This window comes from Polistes dominula, unplaced genomic scaffold (assembly GCF_049000335.1).
Source record: "Polistes dominula isolate Pdom_NZ unplaced genomic scaffold, Pdom_raw_medaka contig_25, whole genome shotgun sequence".
Lineage (NCBI taxonomy): Eukaryota > Metazoa > Arthropoda > Insecta > Hymenoptera > Vespidae > Polistes > Polistes dominula.
In genome coordinates this window covers 3705226-3724998 of record NW_028301094.1, presented here as the reverse complement: position 1 = coordinate 3724998, position 19773 = coordinate 3705226, and the positions used below count along the sequence as shown (strand labels likewise).

At 28.2% G+C, this 19773-nt stretch overlaps 1 protein-coding gene across 12 annotated transcripts in view; it reads right to left on the bottom strand.

Moving 5' to 3' along the window:
* The window catches only part of dnc (phosphodiesterase dunce), a 202911-nt gene that overhangs the window by 103419 nt on the left and 79719 nt on the right, over positions 1-19773 (bottom strand). For 4 of the 12 annotated variants that reach the window (XM_015315603.2, XM_015315605.2, XM_015315601.2 and 1 more), the window contains one exon: positions 8642-10153. The exons of 7 other annotated variants lie outside the window; for them this stretch is intronic. In XM_015315603.2, coding sequence (XP_015171089.1) covers positions 8642-9759 — 1118 coding nt within the window. In that variant the 5' untranslated portion in view covers positions 9760-10153. Of the gene's footprint in view, positions 1-8641; positions 10154-19773 lie in introns of those variants that run through there. One more of the 12 variants, XM_015315604.2, reaches the window with a different exon arrangement.

Here is a 19773-nt window from a genome sequence, read left to right as displayed (position 1 = left end):
GTTGAGTACATACAACGTTCCACCAAACATTGGCGAAGTGTATTGAACGTGAACAAATTGCGAAAGTTATTCGAAACACACGTGTATGTTCAATGAGTTTTAAATCAAAACGATTCCGAATATATAGACTTATCGTTCATATGAATAAGTCTATAATAATGAATAATAAACGTTCATCAGAGTTCTTTACATCTTCGAAAATATAAAATAACACGCATATTGATTATATTTTACAACTCTTTTTCTCTTTTGTTATTCATCACCTAGATACAAATGTAACAAAACAATAATTCTATGAAAAAAGTCCAAAATACTAGAACATTCTAATTTTTTGAACAAAACTATAATAAAAGGATTGATTTTCAAAAACAAGCCTAAGAAAATTTCTTCTCACTCACATCGATAATGATGAATTCGTGTAGTTGAGTACATGTAATTAGTACACATATATTTAAATGTTTACGAAGTAAAACAGTTTACAACGTTACATTACATTAACATACAGTGAATGTCATTTAAAATCGTTCACCGTTACGTTTGCTAGATTTCTGCTTGAAAACTACTGATATACATAGGCGTGTTTAGAATGAAAATAATTTAGAAATATATGCATTAATGTAACATAATTACATATTTAATAAGCTTAACTTGTGAAAGCTTTTTTAACAAATGAAAATGTATAAAACAACATTCGTATCGTAAAATCATACATATTGAAATAACTGTAAAAACAGGGAACATACTCGGTTTTCATGTTTAATAATTAATCATCCGTTATTTTTACTGTTATTTAAATGCTTTTTAGTATGAGAATTAGTTTAATATCCATTAATACGTTCATCTTCCAATTTTATTCAGCCATGTATTCAGTTATTGAAGGACGAACGTATTAAAGTAAGAATAATACAAAATACATTTGTTTAAAAATGATTTATCTATTAAATTTGATTAATTAAACTATTGAGATCTGACATATTATTAAATGAAAATATTAAACTCGAAGTTATCACTGGTTTAAATCAATAATTTTAAACACTACTGTGGTTAGATCACTGATTAAAAAAATGTATATCAGTTTAAGCAAACTTAAATATTAATAGAATAAATTAAAGTGTTCGATTTACCTTAATTGACTGATAATTAATCGAAAAAAAATATATATTGTAGTCCAAAAGCACCAAGTATAAATTTGACGTACCATCCTCTTCACGATCCAAAAGTAAACTAGCTCTTTGTCCTCTGTGAAAGATTTTTATTCAATGTTGCTCTTATGACTTTCCGAAGGATGTATATGTATATAACGTAAATAATATTCCTAATAAAGAGAATTTGTACTTCTGAAAGATACATAAACAAACTAGAATTTTAATTAACTTTCATAGAAGATAACAACTCAGTATAACATTGGATTTTCAAGAGAATAATGTGTGTCCAACATATACTCCGTGTTTTTGTACTAAAATACATATTTTTTTCGATTAATTATCAATTAATTAAGGTAAATTGAATATTTTAATTTATTTGATTAAATATTTAAGATCGTTTTAATTAATATACATTTGTATAACGTTCTTTACCAGTCATAACTTCGTATTGAAAAATTTTCATTTAATAAAATATCAAATAGAATTTTTATTAATTATTTGAAAGTAAATAATCTGGTTAATGTAACGATATACAATTTTAAGTAACAACGCTAACTGTATATTTTAAAAATTTTCCCAAAATTTATGTCAGTTTAACGTAAAATATCCGACAGCTTCTTTTTCTCGACACGCAATCTCGTAATTTTACCTGACACGTAACTCATACAACATGAGCACACAAGAAGTATCATCATGAAAATAGCCATGTTCCTGTCAAATGAAACCGCAAATAGCAAGCTCGATTACGCAGAAAGAAAACGGAATGCATTCATTTTGAAAGACCCGTAGATTTTTACAAACATTTTTGCTTTCTCTTTATTTCTTAAGTTGTTTAAAAAAACAATGAACAATTTTATCATACACATTCTTCTCTTATATTATTTTTGCTAAAAATTCCCCAAGAAATTCTTTTTACTGTCGCGTCCATTCAGAAGCAAAAAATAAAAAATAAACGCGAAAAATGACGAACATACAGATCGGATGAAAAATAATTTCCTTTTCTGTTTTTTTTTCTTTTTTTTTTTTTAGACTCAAATTTCTCTCATGGCTAAATGTGCATAGCAACTGTGCGAGAGTAGTAATATCTCGGTATGTCATCTATTAATCATTTTTAGAAGTTTTTTTTTCGATTTTGGCCGCTTAACTTTGCATCGAGAGGGTTTTTTGATTTACCGTTTTTCACTACATGAAGCTCGTTTAAAAGAAGGAACGAGAAAAGGACGATTTAAATTAAAAAAAAAAAAAATAATTCATTGGTAGAGAAAAAAAGGTTAATGCCAGTGAGTATCTTCAGTTAAAAAAAATTCAATTTAGATCCATGTTAATAGTCTTGCAACGTATTATTAATAAATCCTTAAACATGCCGGTAACATTTGTCAAAGTCTATGTTCCTGAACTGCTTTCCGTTTTGGCTTATTACCAAGTAATGTAATATTTTGAAAGTAGTGAAAGAAAGAAAGAGATAGAGAGAGAAATCGTAAAAAAATTAAATCTTAGACATTTTTCAGATATCTTATTAAACAAAATTGTAAAAAAAAGATTTTTAATATAACATCAAATGTCAAAAAACATTGTCAAAAGAAAGTATATGCGAACGTTTATCTTTCGTTTATGTTAAATATTATACATCATTTACCGTTTCAAACCTAACCATGATAGAAAGATAGCAAGTAATTCTAGCCTTTCTCTCTATCTCTCTCTAACGCTTTCGTGTTCTGATTTACGAAATTAACCGCGAACATAACGAGCGATCGATCAAACTTCAAGATTGGCTATGAACTATTGTATCATGAAAAAAAAGATTTTGTATTATCGTTAAATGAAGATATTATAAAGAAAAAACTACTTAAAAAATAAATAAATATTTATTTCATTTATTGAAATATAATACGGCACGTGTGTGTAATAAACAATAATGCTAATGTATATATATAATATTATATAATATATAATATAAATATATAATAATATATATAATAATATGTATATTTTATTATATTTTATAATATTTACAATATAATATTTTATTGTTATTTTATATATAAATATAAAAAATAATATTTTAAATTTAAAAAATTAAATTTTATTTTTAATAAATTAAAAAATTTATTTTTATATTTATTATATTATTTTTTATATTATTTGAAATAGATCAGATATTGGCTTGAAACGACGTACTACACTAAAATAATAACGTCGTTAGTTATTTTTTAAAATGTATGAACAAGAAAATGATATTTTATCATTCGAAAAGATAAAAATAAAAAATTCACATTTACATAACTCGTTGAACGCTTTAATTTTTCAGTTTAAATTATATAAAAATTGTATATTATTTGAGATAGATATGACGTGAGATGAAATAATTTATTAAACGAAAATAATAACGTCAACAGTATATTATAAATTTATTTGATAATAATTCGCGTTAATTTGAAGTTCATGAATAATAATTAACATTCGTACGATAAAGTTTTTTAATGTGAACAATTTAATTAGATGTTTTGATAAACTAGGTAGAAAGAGAGAAAGATATATATTTCAATATTAATAATGATTGTGTGTGTGTGTGTGTGTGTGTGTGTGTGTGTGTGTGTGTGTGTGTGTGTGTGTGTGTGTCATAAGAACTAAAGAAGGATGAACAAATATACAAAGCAAGACGAAATTAATAAGAACTCTAGATCACAAAAAGGTTTTAATTATAATGAACGAACATCTCTTTATTTCTTCTATGTCTGTATATAATACTGTATTTTTAAATAGATACCAGAACAAAAATATTCCAAAAGAAATTTCACTTAATTCAACGTACTCATCTAATTGCGACATAATTAAAATAATCCGCATTAATAAACATTAATTACTTTTGAAATCTGTCTGATTAGTTCGCATACCTTTAATCTTACCATATCAATTTCAAAAATTATTCGTATTTCAAGTAACTAAGATTTCTAAAACTCATTCCTGGAAGACACAACTAACCATAAAAATTTATTACTCAAAGGATTAAATTGCTAAAAGAGATTAAACGTATATGTTTGCGCGCGCGCACGTGCGTGTGTATATGTGTGAATACCTGAGAGCAGCGCTTTAACTATGACGTCAGAACGGGTTCGATTCGAAATGCGGCTAACGAAGCAGTTGAAAAAAATTAAGTCGACATTTTCCGTTCTCTTACACATATGTACACACATAGATACATATATTTGCACTATATACACGTACAGAATAATATATAAATAAGATACAGTAAAACTTATTTAGAATGGAACTTATAATATAAACTTATTTGAGAGAAAAGAATTTATTCTAATAAGTTAATTTTCATTTCTTCAAATATTTTTCTAAACAAACACACGCATACAAAGTAAAAGTACTCGAATATCGTCTTTTTCAACTGCAAAAGTTCAATTTAACCATACACATTTAGAATAATCATCGGTCGTTTCCCGAGATTTCGAATTTTAATAGAACAAGATCGAAAATCGTAATCTAGGTCAAGGGAAAATGGAGGAGCAGCAGCACTTGCTACGATTTCCAACCACGCGAACACGTATACGAAGGGAAAACTAAAACGCTAATTGTATGCTAGCTTGGGGGTGTTAAGGATTACACTATTCCGTATAATTATGAGCATGCGAGGATAGTTGTGTGGCATCGAGAGAACTTTTAGAAATTGAAATATGTACACGCGAAGGATTTTACCTTAAGATTCGTGAAACTATGACAATTTCTTGCATTATGTTACGAAGAAAATAAAAATAAAAGTAATAAAAATAAGAACTGTATTTCAAATGTATAGAAGGTATACTTTAGATAACGTAGCTGATGTATATATATGTACATGTATTTTTTACGCATGAATGTGAACATACACTGACACAGAGAACAAACATAAGTTCATCTTTGAAAGTACTCGCTTTAGAAATCATTTCTTCTATTTTTTTTTTCTAGTAAAAAAAGGGCTGGAAGAAATCTTACGATGGGAAATATATCTTGAGTAAGGTGAATGAGTGTAAAAGAGATAGAAATAGAAAAAGAAAAATAGAGAGAGAAAGAATTAAATAAATACTCAAGAATAAAGAAAGCTTTTTCTTAAACGTGTCTCTACTACGTATCTTTTTCATGATCATCACATTTGATTTTTACTACATTTTTTCATATTGGAATATAAGTTTACTTTTTTATATATGAATATTATTATAGTTAATTAAAAAAGATAAGAATTAAAAAGAGTAATATTTTTAACGAGTAATTAAAACTATACGTTTGTTCTTCACAAAGATCTTTAAAAGGCTAATGTGGCCCCACTGCATAAAGTCACAAACACACAATTTCGAAGGAATGATAACAGATCGATGCTTGTCGAATATATTATTTACACATTCATACATATATAATAACACACGATAAATTTAACGAGTGTTTAAAAATTTATCGTACATTTTTTTTCTTTTTAATTCATAAAATATATATATATATATATATATATATATATATATATATATATATATATATATATATATATAATAAATTATTACGTTATTCATATCCGAATTTAACTCGAAATGAATAAAAATAAATTATCTTTCAATTGTAGCCACTTATCTACTTATCAATGCTTGTCCAAGGTCACAATATTTATCAAATTCAATCGTTCACGATTATTAAAAACGTTGTGAATTTTAAATATTAAAGAATCGCGATTATTTACCTTTGATAAAATAGAATTACTTTACGTACGACGCATTACTTTCATCGTCATCGTCGTCGTCGTTGTCGTTTATAGCAAAAATTAAAAAAGGGGAACAAAAATTGAACAAGATTTCATATCGTATTGTGACGGGAAGTCAAAAAAAACATTCACAAAAATTTTAATTAGTACGCAGCATATATACATATATATGTATATATATGCATATCTTGCATGTATCTTTACCTATATATCTATACTATCTTTACAAGAGCTAGGAAAAATTGGAAAATTCCGAGTTAATTAGCGTTAATCCTTTCCTTCCTTTAGGAAGCCATGAATTCGCAAAAAGGAAGGGGAAAAAAATAAAAAAGAAGGTCCTTCTTTGATTTTGCGAAAGCCAGTCGAAATTGAATATTCTCTTTAGCGAATGAAATGTGCATAACTCTCTAATTCTTTCTCTCTTTCTCTTTCTCTCTCTCTCTCTCTCTCTATTTCTCTTCCTATATATATAAAAAACAAAAATGTAAAGATCTCAGAAATGGTTGACTTTCGAAGTATGCATACTAAAACTTTTTTACTCAATACAGTGTACACTATATACCATATTGATATTGAATGATTTTTTTTGAACACCCTGTATATATGTTTATAACTATTATAATATAAGTATTAAAATAATTGTTAATTAATCGATGGAAATGTCTATTGTTTTCTATAAGCTTGGAGCATATCATCTATGTAGCATCTTCTTCAAGATTCATCTTCAGACTTACAAAAGTTCGGATAACTTTGGGTAACTTCGGCTATCTTCGGCTAATTTCAGTTTACTTTGGCTAATTTCGGCTTATTTCGGCTTACTTCGGCTAGATTCAGCTTCTGAGAGTCACATAAACAACATTTAATAAAAGTATTTGCATGGAGGATAACGTGTCAGTCTGAAGGTGAATCTCGAAGAGGACGGTTCTCCGATCATATACTCAAAGCTTTTAGACAACAAAAGACATTTCCATCAATTAATTAACAATTATTTTAATATTCTGATGCATTTTGCTTATATTATAACAGTTATGACACACGAGTTTTATACAACGTGTTTAAAAAAAACCATTTAATATTTATAATGTTACTACTAAACTTTCGATGTTATAGAAGATTTTCTACTCTTTTTTTTACTTAGTACAGTGTATCCTACATACCATATAAATATTGAATGGTTTTTATTAACGTTCTGTATATGAGAATATGATATTTAACGAATAGAAAAATAAAAAAACAAAAATAAAAGAAAAACAATTCGAATTAACTGAACAATCCATTGGGAATCAAACAAAATTTCAAATCTCGAGATTGATTCTTGACAAATTACATATGATCTAAATCCAATTATATTTTCCAAATGTTTCAATCATTCTCTGAAATTGTTGTTAACGATTATACGATTAAAATGATTTAAAAAAATATATGATCCACAATTGTAAAACGAGAAAAAGTACTGATTTAAAAAAAAATATGATCCACAATTGTAAAACGAGAAAAAGTACGGTTCGATAAACAATTACGAGAATAAAATTGGATCAATCTTTATGAAGATGTTTGACGTAATCCCCTCCTATTTTAATACGTTACTCGGTTCCAGTATTGAAAAAATTCCGATGAGAAAAATCCAATTAGAATGTTAATCGATTGAAAAAATACAATAATAGATGAATTTAACCTATACTCGTGAATAATTAATTGTTTGAACAAATAGGTACCGTTAATAAATAGGATAATACGAAAAAAATTCGAAATATCCTATTATGCCTAAAGTCTAAACTAGATCAAATTAATTCAACAATAGTCAGGCAAATGAGCTCTTCTCTGACAATAGTGTTAGAACAGACTGCCTGAAGCAATTCGGTTATTGTTCTGGTTATATAACTGTCTAGATAATAACCACTACTATACAACAATATATACTATATAACTGTACCTTTCTCCTTCTCTCTCTCTCTCTCTCTTTCTCTCTATCTCTCTCTTTATATATATGTTCTTATTATGGAAAATTGTAATACGCTTTCTCTCTGTCTCCCTCACTCATCATAGCAAATACCTAGTACATGATGCTATCGTCTATACGATGCTGATTCTATTATCCGTAATACGCAATCATAATGCATTTTCTTTAAAATGACTACCAGTAATGGTATAGAAGATAAAGCAAGAACAATATCATATAAAGTAAGATGACCGATTTATTTCAAAAAAGTCCGAGAATATAAATTCGTTTTCCAATATGAATTCAATTCTCTTATAACAGGTTATTTCATGATAGTATAGTTTTAATATAATACGTTATAAGAAATGCATCAAATTTTCTATAACATGATATTCTCGTGTTACGGTTTTCATTCACAACATAACTTTTAAATAAACTAGGGCAACTATTATACTGCACGTATGTTTTTATTGAAATTTTATTTAATTTAAAGCACGATTTCCATACACGATATGGAATTTTAGGAGAATCGAGAGCATTATATAAAGCTAATAATAAAGCTCATGCATTTGCTAAGTAATAAGAAATTTAAAAAAAAAGAGAAAAACGAAAAAGCAGTTATTATGAGAAAAGCGATCAATCAGATTTTCATATTTATTAGCGTAATAAAAAGCAAAAAAAATTTCCAAGCAATGTTGCAATTGTTCGAAAAAATAAGCTGAAATGTTAAACCCAATGAACTTACAAATCACTTCGACGAGGACACACGGCCAAGGAAGTAATGACCAGGAGGCTAAAAATCATCGACAATCGACTACTCACTCTAAAAAGACTTCGGAATCGCTTCGAGGCAACACCAACCTAGGCAAGACGATGGCCTTCTTCCGTCGGCTCTTCAAAGTTTGGGCGGAAAATTGGAATTCCGTGGTATGTATCGGTGAATGTGGACTGAGTATCGTAATTTTTCGATCGCTGCCACCCGGACTGGTCAAGGAGAAAACATTCGATGGTGGTGGAAGGCTTAGATGTTGCGGTAATTTTCTTTCGAGTCCGGTATTTGCAAATAAACCACGACGAACCTCAGCGTTAAGGCTTTCTTCGCGATGAAGATTGTCACTGCTTTTAGATTCGCCCTGAGTGACGATTCTACGAACGTCCTTACTCGATGACGTGAGAAAACTTCGATAATGACTTTTCGAAGTTGTCAGGTGAGTTTCCGAAGAAGATGACAAAGATTCTAATGACTTTCTTTCATCGCTGTAACGATCGTCGGCACTGAGAAAGTTTCGCGATGAACGTAGGCTTTCCATTGATCTTGCCGTTACTTGTCCACTATTACTACTACCAGTTGTTAAAAGATGTTGTTGCTGTGGTTGTAGTGTTTGTTGTTTTTGCAATCTAGACAAGCTTTTAACTTCAGGCTCGTATTCTTCTTGACTCGAACTAGATTGTGGACTACGTCTGGCCATAAAAAGACCGAGTCTTGAGCCAGTCGAGTATCTACTATTAGTAGTTGTGCTACGTGTAGTATTATCTTCCTCGTTAACGCAAATGGTAGTTGATGCAAAACGATGATGACTAGTTTTTTGACGACCCATCAGAAGGGATTCTGCTTCCTCCGGAAGATCAACTGAGTGCCTGTCAGTTCCGGATATCCTGTTGCCTTTTTCATCGATCACTAATGGCTCGCGACAGTAATCCTCGTCTGTAGGTATATTCTCGACCTCGTTTTCAGAAGCATATTCCATTGTATCAGATTCTTCAGCAGAGTCTTGTCTACGAATACTGATTTGACCTCCGAATGTTCTAACTGATGAATACTCCAGAGCGTTAGTCGTCGTCGTTGTCATCTTAGTTTGTTTCGTTGCCGACATAGTTTTCTTCTTGACCAATTTGCTGGTCAAAGTCACCGGTACGTCCTCCGTGTCATCCTCCTCCATCTTGTTAAGATCTTATTCTCAATTCACAAAATGTTATCGAAAAAATGTTCTATCACTCGGTTGAATGTAAAATTCGTTGGTCGCACAATGAAGGGTGGGTGGGATAAGTTTGTCAAGAGTTGGGAGGGGTTAAAGAAGTCTCAGTTCGTCAGAAAATCATTTCAATAGTTGGATTTTTCGGGTTGCATTGATTTCTTTGGTTAGAACATTATTCGGACGATTTAAATGATTCTTCTGTACGAAATATCAATATCATTTGACTTCTTCTTCGATTATTTTTCAATATTTAAACAGGAACGTATCATTCAGTATTGTTCTTTCCGGTTATGTTTTGTTAAGTACATCTTGCCAATTCTTGACGACGTCGATGACGACGATGACGATGACGAGGAAGCTGAAAGTCAAGGGTACTTTACCAGACTGTTTCAAAAATATGTACAAATCGAAACACTTGGAATCACAGGAACATGTATCGGCTTTTATATAATTACTTCGCAAACATTTCCACGGTTATACTTGGGATGATATCATTCAGAAGGATCAACGTCGTTCTTAGGTAAGTTTATTTAGTAAAAGCTTTGTATCAAACGAGAGTAATCTACGGAAACTCATGGTTCTATTTGGTTAATGAATCTCTGATATAAGTGTATGTGCACATGTTCATCTGTGTGTATTATAAAGAATTATCTAACGCAAACTGAAAAGGAATTAACCTATACTCATCCCTGGAATAATAAATCCTTTAACGATAGATTTAGGAACGCGTATCGGCTTAATATTCAAATGAATAGATCAAATAAATTGAATATATGAAGTTGTGAAAAAGACAACGATGAAAAATATATTAAAATTTACGCATGGACATTAAAATAGAAAAAATAAAAGTAAAAAAAAGAACGTAAAATAAAATTCTCTAGCGTGTTTCTCTTGTTTGTAAGATAAGAAAAGCTTGATATTTCCTAATCACATTTTTTATTTCCTCCTTTAATTACCGTTATCAGACCTATCCCTTGCACGCACCTGAAATAGACTTCTCGTTTCCGGTTTCAAGGAGAACTCAAATATCTCTCTCGGTATCCTCGAATCATGTTATCGCGTGACTGACATGAAATCCTTTTTAAAATACTCTACGAACTTACACGGGTCAAACCCTCTTTTCCCTTCTTTCTATAATAAACCGACTTTAATCGTTCGTGTCTATCAACAGCTCAATCTTATATCATCGAATAAAATTCTTCGCATTTCTAAATCTTAAAATTCAAATTTGTTGTGTTCAGCTTTTATGTAACTTATCTAAATTATTATTTATAAAAATAACAAAAAGTATATTTATCAAAATTCAATTATATTACTGTGCCCATAATGATGAAAGTGGTCTAAGTCATGTATCTCTTGTTTCGAGTTATTTAAAGATTTTTATTTGAACACTATATGAATTCTATGTAATATTGAAAAAACAAACATTATCTAACGACTCATTTTTGACAATATCGTAAAAATTACATTGACTTTATTTAGTTTAAAATAATGTGGTGCGTAATAACTAATAAACTCATTTTTTTTTTTAATTTTGACTTAGACCACTTTCATAATTATGGGCACATTTAACAACGTTGGGAAATTATTACTGATATTTGTTATTAATTAAATACAACTTTTTTATTGAAAATCATTGTATTTATTGTTATACCGTTAACTCATATCAATTTTATCCACAAATTTGAAGTTTTAATAGGTCAAAGGGTAAATCAAAAGAAACGTATTAATGAATGAACGTACCATAATTAAGTTCAACCTTTCAATGTGATAATCCACGCGATTAATCCATCTATTCATGTACTTTATCATCTCTTTCGTGTGAGTTTCAAATGAATTCGTTATAATGGTTACGCGTGAAACATTGAATACAATGTGAGATAGAATGTTCTGTTTTATATTCGCTCGCTAGTGTATAATCCTACCCTTTCTTCTATTTTATTTCTATTAAACAAAGTGAGGATAACAAAAATAATAATAATAATAATAATAATAAAGAGTTTTTTTTTTTTAGAATAAACGAGTTTGCGAAGGAAAAAAGTTACGGAAAAAAAACTATTCTCATTTATTTCAATGGATACACTTGGACCATTTGTACGAATGTTTTTTGATACCAACTATTGTAATGTTCTTTTTGAAGTGTCTAACGTAAATAAAATAAAATACTTCCTTTTTTTTTCTTTTCCACTTCAATTTATTTCCAGAAAATCGAAATTTTTCTATAAAATATTAATGTAATATAAAATTAATGTAACACGTGTCACATCGCATCGAATTTGATTTTAAATTTAAAAGAATTTATGATAGGGTATCGTTTTTTCGTTCGTAAAATAATGCAAAACGTATGCGAAGAATATAAATCGATCGAGAAACATTTTGTCAAAATCACCTATTTATTTAAAGGACACCTGACATACAACTGATATTTGTTGTTTTCGATAGCAATCTTAAAGATTTTGTATTTTCAATTTTATTCTGTCTACATACTCCCCCAACTCAAAATAAATCAGTATAAAATCAAAAATACATCAGTAGTGTTCAATGACAAATATATAAATATATAACACCAATTTTATATTGACGTAGGAATTGTAAAATTACGATATATTACTGGTTAATGCAATTGGAATGTATTATATAATAATATGTTGCAATACGTGAAACAATTTAGTTCACTGATAAAAATTTAACAAAATAAAATTTTTTATCCCATGATTTTATTTATATAATTATATTTATTATTTATATTATTTAAATTCTAATTAATAAAAATATAAATCTTATCTCAGATAAAATAATTTATTTTATTATTTTATTTATATTTATTATTTATATTATTTAAATTTTATTATCAAAATAAAATTATATATTCTATTATTTTGCAATTATTTCTATAAAAAATATTTATCAAGTAACTAAAGTAGTATATGTACCTTTTTCTAAATGTTTCAAAAGAACACGTACCGTGTTTATAAAAAAAAAAAAGAGAGAGAATAAATTAACAAAAAAAAAATCAGAACGAAAATAATATTCTTTGTATTCAATGTAAATATGGTTCGATGAGTTAAACTTGTAAACGATTTAACGAGTTGTCCTTTTTCTTTTTTTTTTTTTTTTAAATAATTCGATTAACGCTTTACGATTCTTACACCAATGTGAACAGAGTTTTCCTATTAATATCTTTCAAACTAATAGGCAGAAAGAAAATTAGTATAATCGAGCACCGGTACACGAAAACGTTTTCGATTTCTTTCATAACGAGGAACATTTATAGAACGCATGAATTACCTTCCATTGTTGTTCATGTTCGTGTAAATCGTTGATAAAGTTTAGATCGACCTTGTTCTAACTTAAATGGAAAAATGTAAGGACATCAAACGAAATATTACTAAGCATTAATATTACTGGTAGATGCGATATAACACATAAGTATATATATATATAGCAAAGTTTCGAATATGACATTTCTTAAATTAACGCGAGGCTTCGATTTCTTTTTCCCGTAGGGAAAAATAGACCAAATGGTTGCCAGGAAAATGTGCCAAATGTTTTCTCATATTTGAAAATTACAAGGTTGACCAAGACCTTTACCGATTTAACAATTTAAAGGTGTTGGCAAAGAAGTTTGTACTCTCTAGTGCTAATTTATCTAGTATTTCACTTTGCCAATTTGATATTGTATTTTCGTTCCGAATGTAGTCATCCAAGTGATAAACGTACGTAATCTTATTTAAAAGTCAACCATTCAAAAATGAAAGATAACTCGTCTATAGAAATGAAATAAAAATATTCCTATACGAATTATTTTTAACGAAATGTTCGAAAAGAACATTGACACTTTATCAAAGATTATTATGAGACAAAAGTATTCAATGATTTTCGTGCCAATGGGTGTAAATACCCTAAATAATCGGCAGAAACGTGTTAGCCTAATTTCTTCGATAAAATGACTAAGCAAATAAGTAGTAGTTGTAGTAGATAGGAATGTAGTTAGGTGAATTCGCGAAGAAAGGGTCGATCGAATCCGAGGTCAACGACGACGAGAACGATTCATCGAGTTCACCCGAGTGGAAGGACACGTGCGATACGATAAAAGCAGTGATACGTAATAGATATTTAAGTATATACATACGTATTATGTATAAAGTTATGTGCATATATATAGATATATACGTATAAAATGTATATCTAAATATGTCCATACGTTTATACACACTATACATATTATTAACATACGAGACGGTTAAAATCGTAATATACATGGGGCATTCCACGTCAAATCGGCCACTTTTGACTCCGACCCCTTTCGATTTGGCTGAAAGTTTTTTATCCTATTCTACCCTATGAAAAACAATTTTCAGAATTTTTTCAAATTTTTTTACCAAACCCAAAAATAATTATAAATTTTTGAAAAAATGGCTCTTTTTTTTTAATGGCTATGACTTCTTCAGAATTCAACCTATTGGAACGACTTTTTTGTAAATTTCTGTTTTCAAATGTACTTTTCAGAAAAAAATACAAAAAATTTTAAAATTATAAAATCCATGAAATTTTTGCATTCTTTGAGAAAAACCGTTATTTTCTCGAAGTTCGCCATTTTTCATTTTTTTTTATTTTCTAAAAAAAAACTTTGACTAATTCTGCGATTATCCCTGCCAGTCCCAGAGTGGGCTGAGTTAGTTTCCTATTTTTTCAATTGAAAAAAATTTTTCAATTTTCAAAATTTTTAATTTTTTTTGTTCGAAAAACTTTGTTTTTTGAGACTAATAATTAATTATATAATATTGTAAAAAATTTTAATTGCATTAATTTAATAAAAAAAAAATAAATTAAAAATTTTGAAAATTGAAAAATTTTTTTTTCAATTGAATATAAAAAAAATAGGAAACTAACTCAGCCCACTCTGGGACTGGCAGGGATAATCGCAGAATTAGTCAAAGTTTTTTTTTAGAAAATAAAAAAAAAGGAAAAATGGCGAACTTCGAGAAAATAACGGTTTTTCTCAAAGAATGCGAAAATTTCATGGATTTTATAATTTTAAAATGTTTTTGTATTTTTTTCTGAAAAGTACATTTAAAAACAAAAATTTACAAAAAAGTCGTTCCAATAGGTTGAATTCTGAAGAAGTTATAGTCATTAAAAAAAAAGAGCCATTTTTTTCAAAAATTTATAATTATTTTTGGGTTTGGTAAAAAAATTTGAAAAAATTCTGAAAATTGTTTTTCATAGGGTAGAATAGGATAAAAAACTTTCAGCCAAATCGAAAGGGGTCGGGGTCAAAGGTGGCCGATGTGACGTGGAATGCCTCATGTATATGTTACAACGTGAATGATCGAAATCGGAGAATGTCAGGATTCACATAGTGAATGTCAACACGTACTAAAGTCTAATATGTTAGTTTACTCTTATACATTAACATTTCGATTAAACGACCATGTAAATTTTGACATTATGGAATTTCGGTATTTCACGGTAACATCATTACATATAGGCATTTAACAGACATACATATGCCATGTAATACATCAAAATTACGAATAAAGGATCTAAATAACGAGGTCGTACCTTTATCGATAAAAGGATTCTCTTAGTTTCGTTACTACCGGTTTAAATGGGTGCCAGATAATTTAATGGCTTCATCGATTCTACCAGAACGCTAGCCGCTTGTTTACTGATTTACTTAGATTGTCAAAGTTCTAGGTCAAGCAAAGCCGTTGTTTCACGAACAGGAATCAATTAACCCTTAACAATTACCTTACTTAATGACGAAACGATATGTCCTTGTGTTACGTTCAAATGTTCCGCGTTTGTAAGCTTAAACTATACTAATACTATGAATTCCTAAAATTCCTTACAACTTTAAGTCGTATTTAATAATTTTCAGAGAGAGAGAGAGAGAGAGAGATTTAATTGTACTTTATATAATCTCATAAATGCCTATTGTATAGTATATTTTATAAGAAACCGTAGAAAATATTAGCGAGTTAATAATTCTACTATGAAATAAAAAATAATATTTATGAAGTATATTGTGACAATATTAGGAGGAATCTTAAAGAAATAGGCAACGAAAACCGTAAATGAAGGGGTCGCGTTCAGGGATGGGAACACTGGCGGGATTTGATATTTGCGGCGATAAATTCTCGAGCTCCTAATGTCAATTAGTAATAATAATACTAATAATAATAATAATAATAATAATAATAATAATAATAATAATAATGAAGTATATTGTTAAAATATACGTACGATAATCGTACCAATTCTTCAAGTTATAAATGCACTGTTTTATAGATAGATCGTTAATTTTATGTTAAATGATTATCACGGTAATTTAACAAAACGTTTTTTTTAACTCTTTTGATGTCATCCACTGTGACGTACAATGGACGTGATTTTGTAAACAAAAAATTGAAAGAAAAAAAGATTAATAACAGATTATTATCGCACGAGTAATAATTCACGATATACGGAAAAGAAGGTTAGTTAAAGTTTTTTATTCATCCTTGAAGTTTAAAGAAAGTATGTCATGAGTCGATTTCAACGCATAAGTAAAGAAAATAAGCAAACAAATGAGAAAAATTTGAAAAAAAGGAAGTAACCAAAATTTAAACCCGTGTTTCAAATTAATTTCACGTATAATATTTTCAATGAACAAGTCTGATTTCAAATGAAATACGAATGAAAAATTTGACGTAAAGGGGTATAAACATAATAAACATTTTAATAAACGTTAACGAGAAAATATAGTTATTGTTATAGTCGCGTATATAAAAAATAAAAAATGAACAATATGAAAAAGAATACCTCGTGTTCTTCATCTCCTTCCTTTTATTATTTTTTTCCTTCTTACATTTTTGTTTATGCAATTTTTCGAGAAAAGAAATCTTTTTTTTTTCCAACGTTTTTTTGCGTCTCATGCACAACACGTTTTACTGAAACGATGAAATCCGTATAAATCCGTCGAATTATGTGAAGGTCGTGACGTGAAACGAGAAGCATTTGCCGGTTCAGCAATTTACTGAGTTTAATCAGAGAGACAATGTAATGATCTCTTTCTTCGTATATGAACCTATAACATTATCAATGTAATAACAAGCGAATTTCATTTCTTTGTTTTTCCTTCTTTCCTCATTTCTTTTCTTTTTTTTTTTTTTTTTTGTTCGGTTTTATGCCGTTAAGAGTAAGAACTGTGCTAACTTGTCAAGATTGTACAATAAAACGAGATAACGAGTATCGTATTTATGGAACGAGTTATAATTCCTTCGGGAGATCATTTTCAAGAAATTCTTCAAGAAGGTTTTTCGTTCGTCATCGATCGTGGTTAAAAAAAGAAAAGAAAAGAAAAAAAGGAAAAATTAAACACATATATACTAGTCATCACGGATGTTGGTAGCTGTCAAACCAAACCTTTTTCCTAAGATAATCTCGATGAGTATACAATGGAATCGAGCAATCGGCTGGAATTAAAGGGAACGCCCATAGAAAAATACGAAGCCGATAAAAGCTTTCAATTTTGATATTGATCGATTGACGATAATGATGACGACAATTCCGCAATAACAATCAAGTTTTTAATAATCGAATAGGTAAATTTTCAAGTTATGTTTAATTGCAATAGAAACTGATATTAAATGTATGTTGTTTTAAACATATGCTCCCATGTGTATATATTATACGGAATTAAAATTACAGTCAACAATAATATATTCGTGATAATGTGTATGTATAATAATTTGTTGTTTGTATTTACTTGTTATTAAAACGATAATAAAAACGAACGAAATCGCGTTCAACCAAATGCGTTCGCATGATAATTAACTATAAAATAAGTTCATTTTGAACGAACGTAATGTGAAACATGTAACTTTATGTATGTATTTTCAATACGGAGGGTTTTATCACAAATACGATTTTCCATAAAACAGAATAATATTCTCTCGTGGATAAGAACGAAGATCTATTGTTGTTCCTATGTATACTACTACATATGTTATGCAAGCAACACATTTTTGAAATAATATAGAAAAAGAAAATCTCTGTTTTGATGAATGTAGTTAATATATTTCAAAATATTTTTGTTATATTGTTTTTCTTTTCTTATTTTTTTCTTTCAATTTGAACAAATATTTGGAATAAGTAAATTTGTTTAGAGGATTTATTCGATAACGAACACAAATTTAATATAAAATTTGTTAATATAATTTAACAAATAGAAAAGGTATATATTTTTTAAATTAAAATATTATTATAATATTAATTTAATTTTATATTTAAATTATAATATTCTATAATATTATTATAATATTATATTTGGTATAAGTAAATTTGTTTAAATCTTTTATTCAATAAGAAATACAAATTTTTACAAATTTTAATATACAATATGATACAAATAATTAAATACAAATAGAAATATGAAAATACAAATATTAATTTAACAAATTAAAAAACTATATAATTTAAATTTTATAATATTATTATAATATTATACTTAAATAATAGTAGTCTATAATATGATTATAATATTATAATTAAATAAAATAATACTCTGTAATATGATTATAATATTATAATTAAATAAAATAATATTCTCTATAATATGATTATAATATTATATTTACATTATAATATGATTATAATATATATTATATTTAAATTATAATATTATTACAATATTATATTTGGTATAAGTAAATTTTTTTAGATCTTTTATTAGATAAAAAAACACAAATTTTTTCTATAAAAGAATTGAGAAGCACTGCATCGAAGAAAGATGTCTATTAAGTAACACTTAGAGTGCGCAGTGGTAGTAAATCGATCGAAAAGCATCGTTGAAAATAAAATTAAGCTTTCGGTAGTTAAGGAAGAAAATGAAAGACGACACGTCCAATTCTGACATATTTCACGTGACATTTACTACCGTTTATCAATGACATTCCGGAATACTTGACGATATTGTGTAACGTTATTATAACATCGATTACTATCGAGGAGGCATCATGTAAAATTTAAACGATATGTCGTTAAAGTTCCTTTTGATGACGGGGAAACGTTTAATTATCACTTTGTTGTTCATAACGTTTGCTTCAGTAACATAATGTGCTATTGTAATAGGTTTATATATGTCAATTATGTGATTACCCCTTAGCTATTTATCTTTCTCTCTCTCTCTCTCTCTCTCTCTCTCTCTCTCTCTTTCTTTTGAAAACTCTTTGAAGTAGGACACTTTCCCATTAAAAATGAATTGTTTTTTTTAAAAGCATTAAATTTTCTTTTAAACGATCTTTTATAAAAATGATTCGATAATGCAATTTCATCCTAATGTTCTCTTAGCCGTTATATTGAAATTTCAATGGTAGGATTATGGTCAGACTAACAGAGTATTCTCATTCACATGAACAAACCGGAAAGGGATTACATTAGAATGACATAAGCGTGCTAAACACTTTGGTATTCCTAGAACCTATGGAAACTATTTCATTTATTGAAATTCAATGCACAAAGGCACACTACAATTTCGAGAAAGAAAGAGAGAAATAAATGAGGTTTTAAATAAAAAATATATTTATGAACATGGTTAACGATCGAAAATATGCAAATGGAGGAAAGAAAAAATATAAAATGATAAAAGGAAGATCATTCAATTTAAAACATTTCGTCAATTCGAATAAAATTGTTAACGTTAGTGAAATTATTGTGCATTGTCAAAAAAATATACACGTTTCGTGTATTTCTTTTATTTGGCCTTTATTTCTTTTTTAATTTATTTATTTTGCAATTTTACAAAAACAAAAGAATTATTTTCTCGTTGAATTTCATTCTGTGTGTGTGTGTGTCTGTTATCGAAAGAAAAAAAAATTAGCGGAAAAAGTTTTCTTCGTAGTGTAAGAGACAGAATGAGAAAGAAAGAAATAAAGAGAGAGAGAGAGAGAGAGAGAGAGAGAAAATAGAGAAAAACAGATAATGCTTTTAACG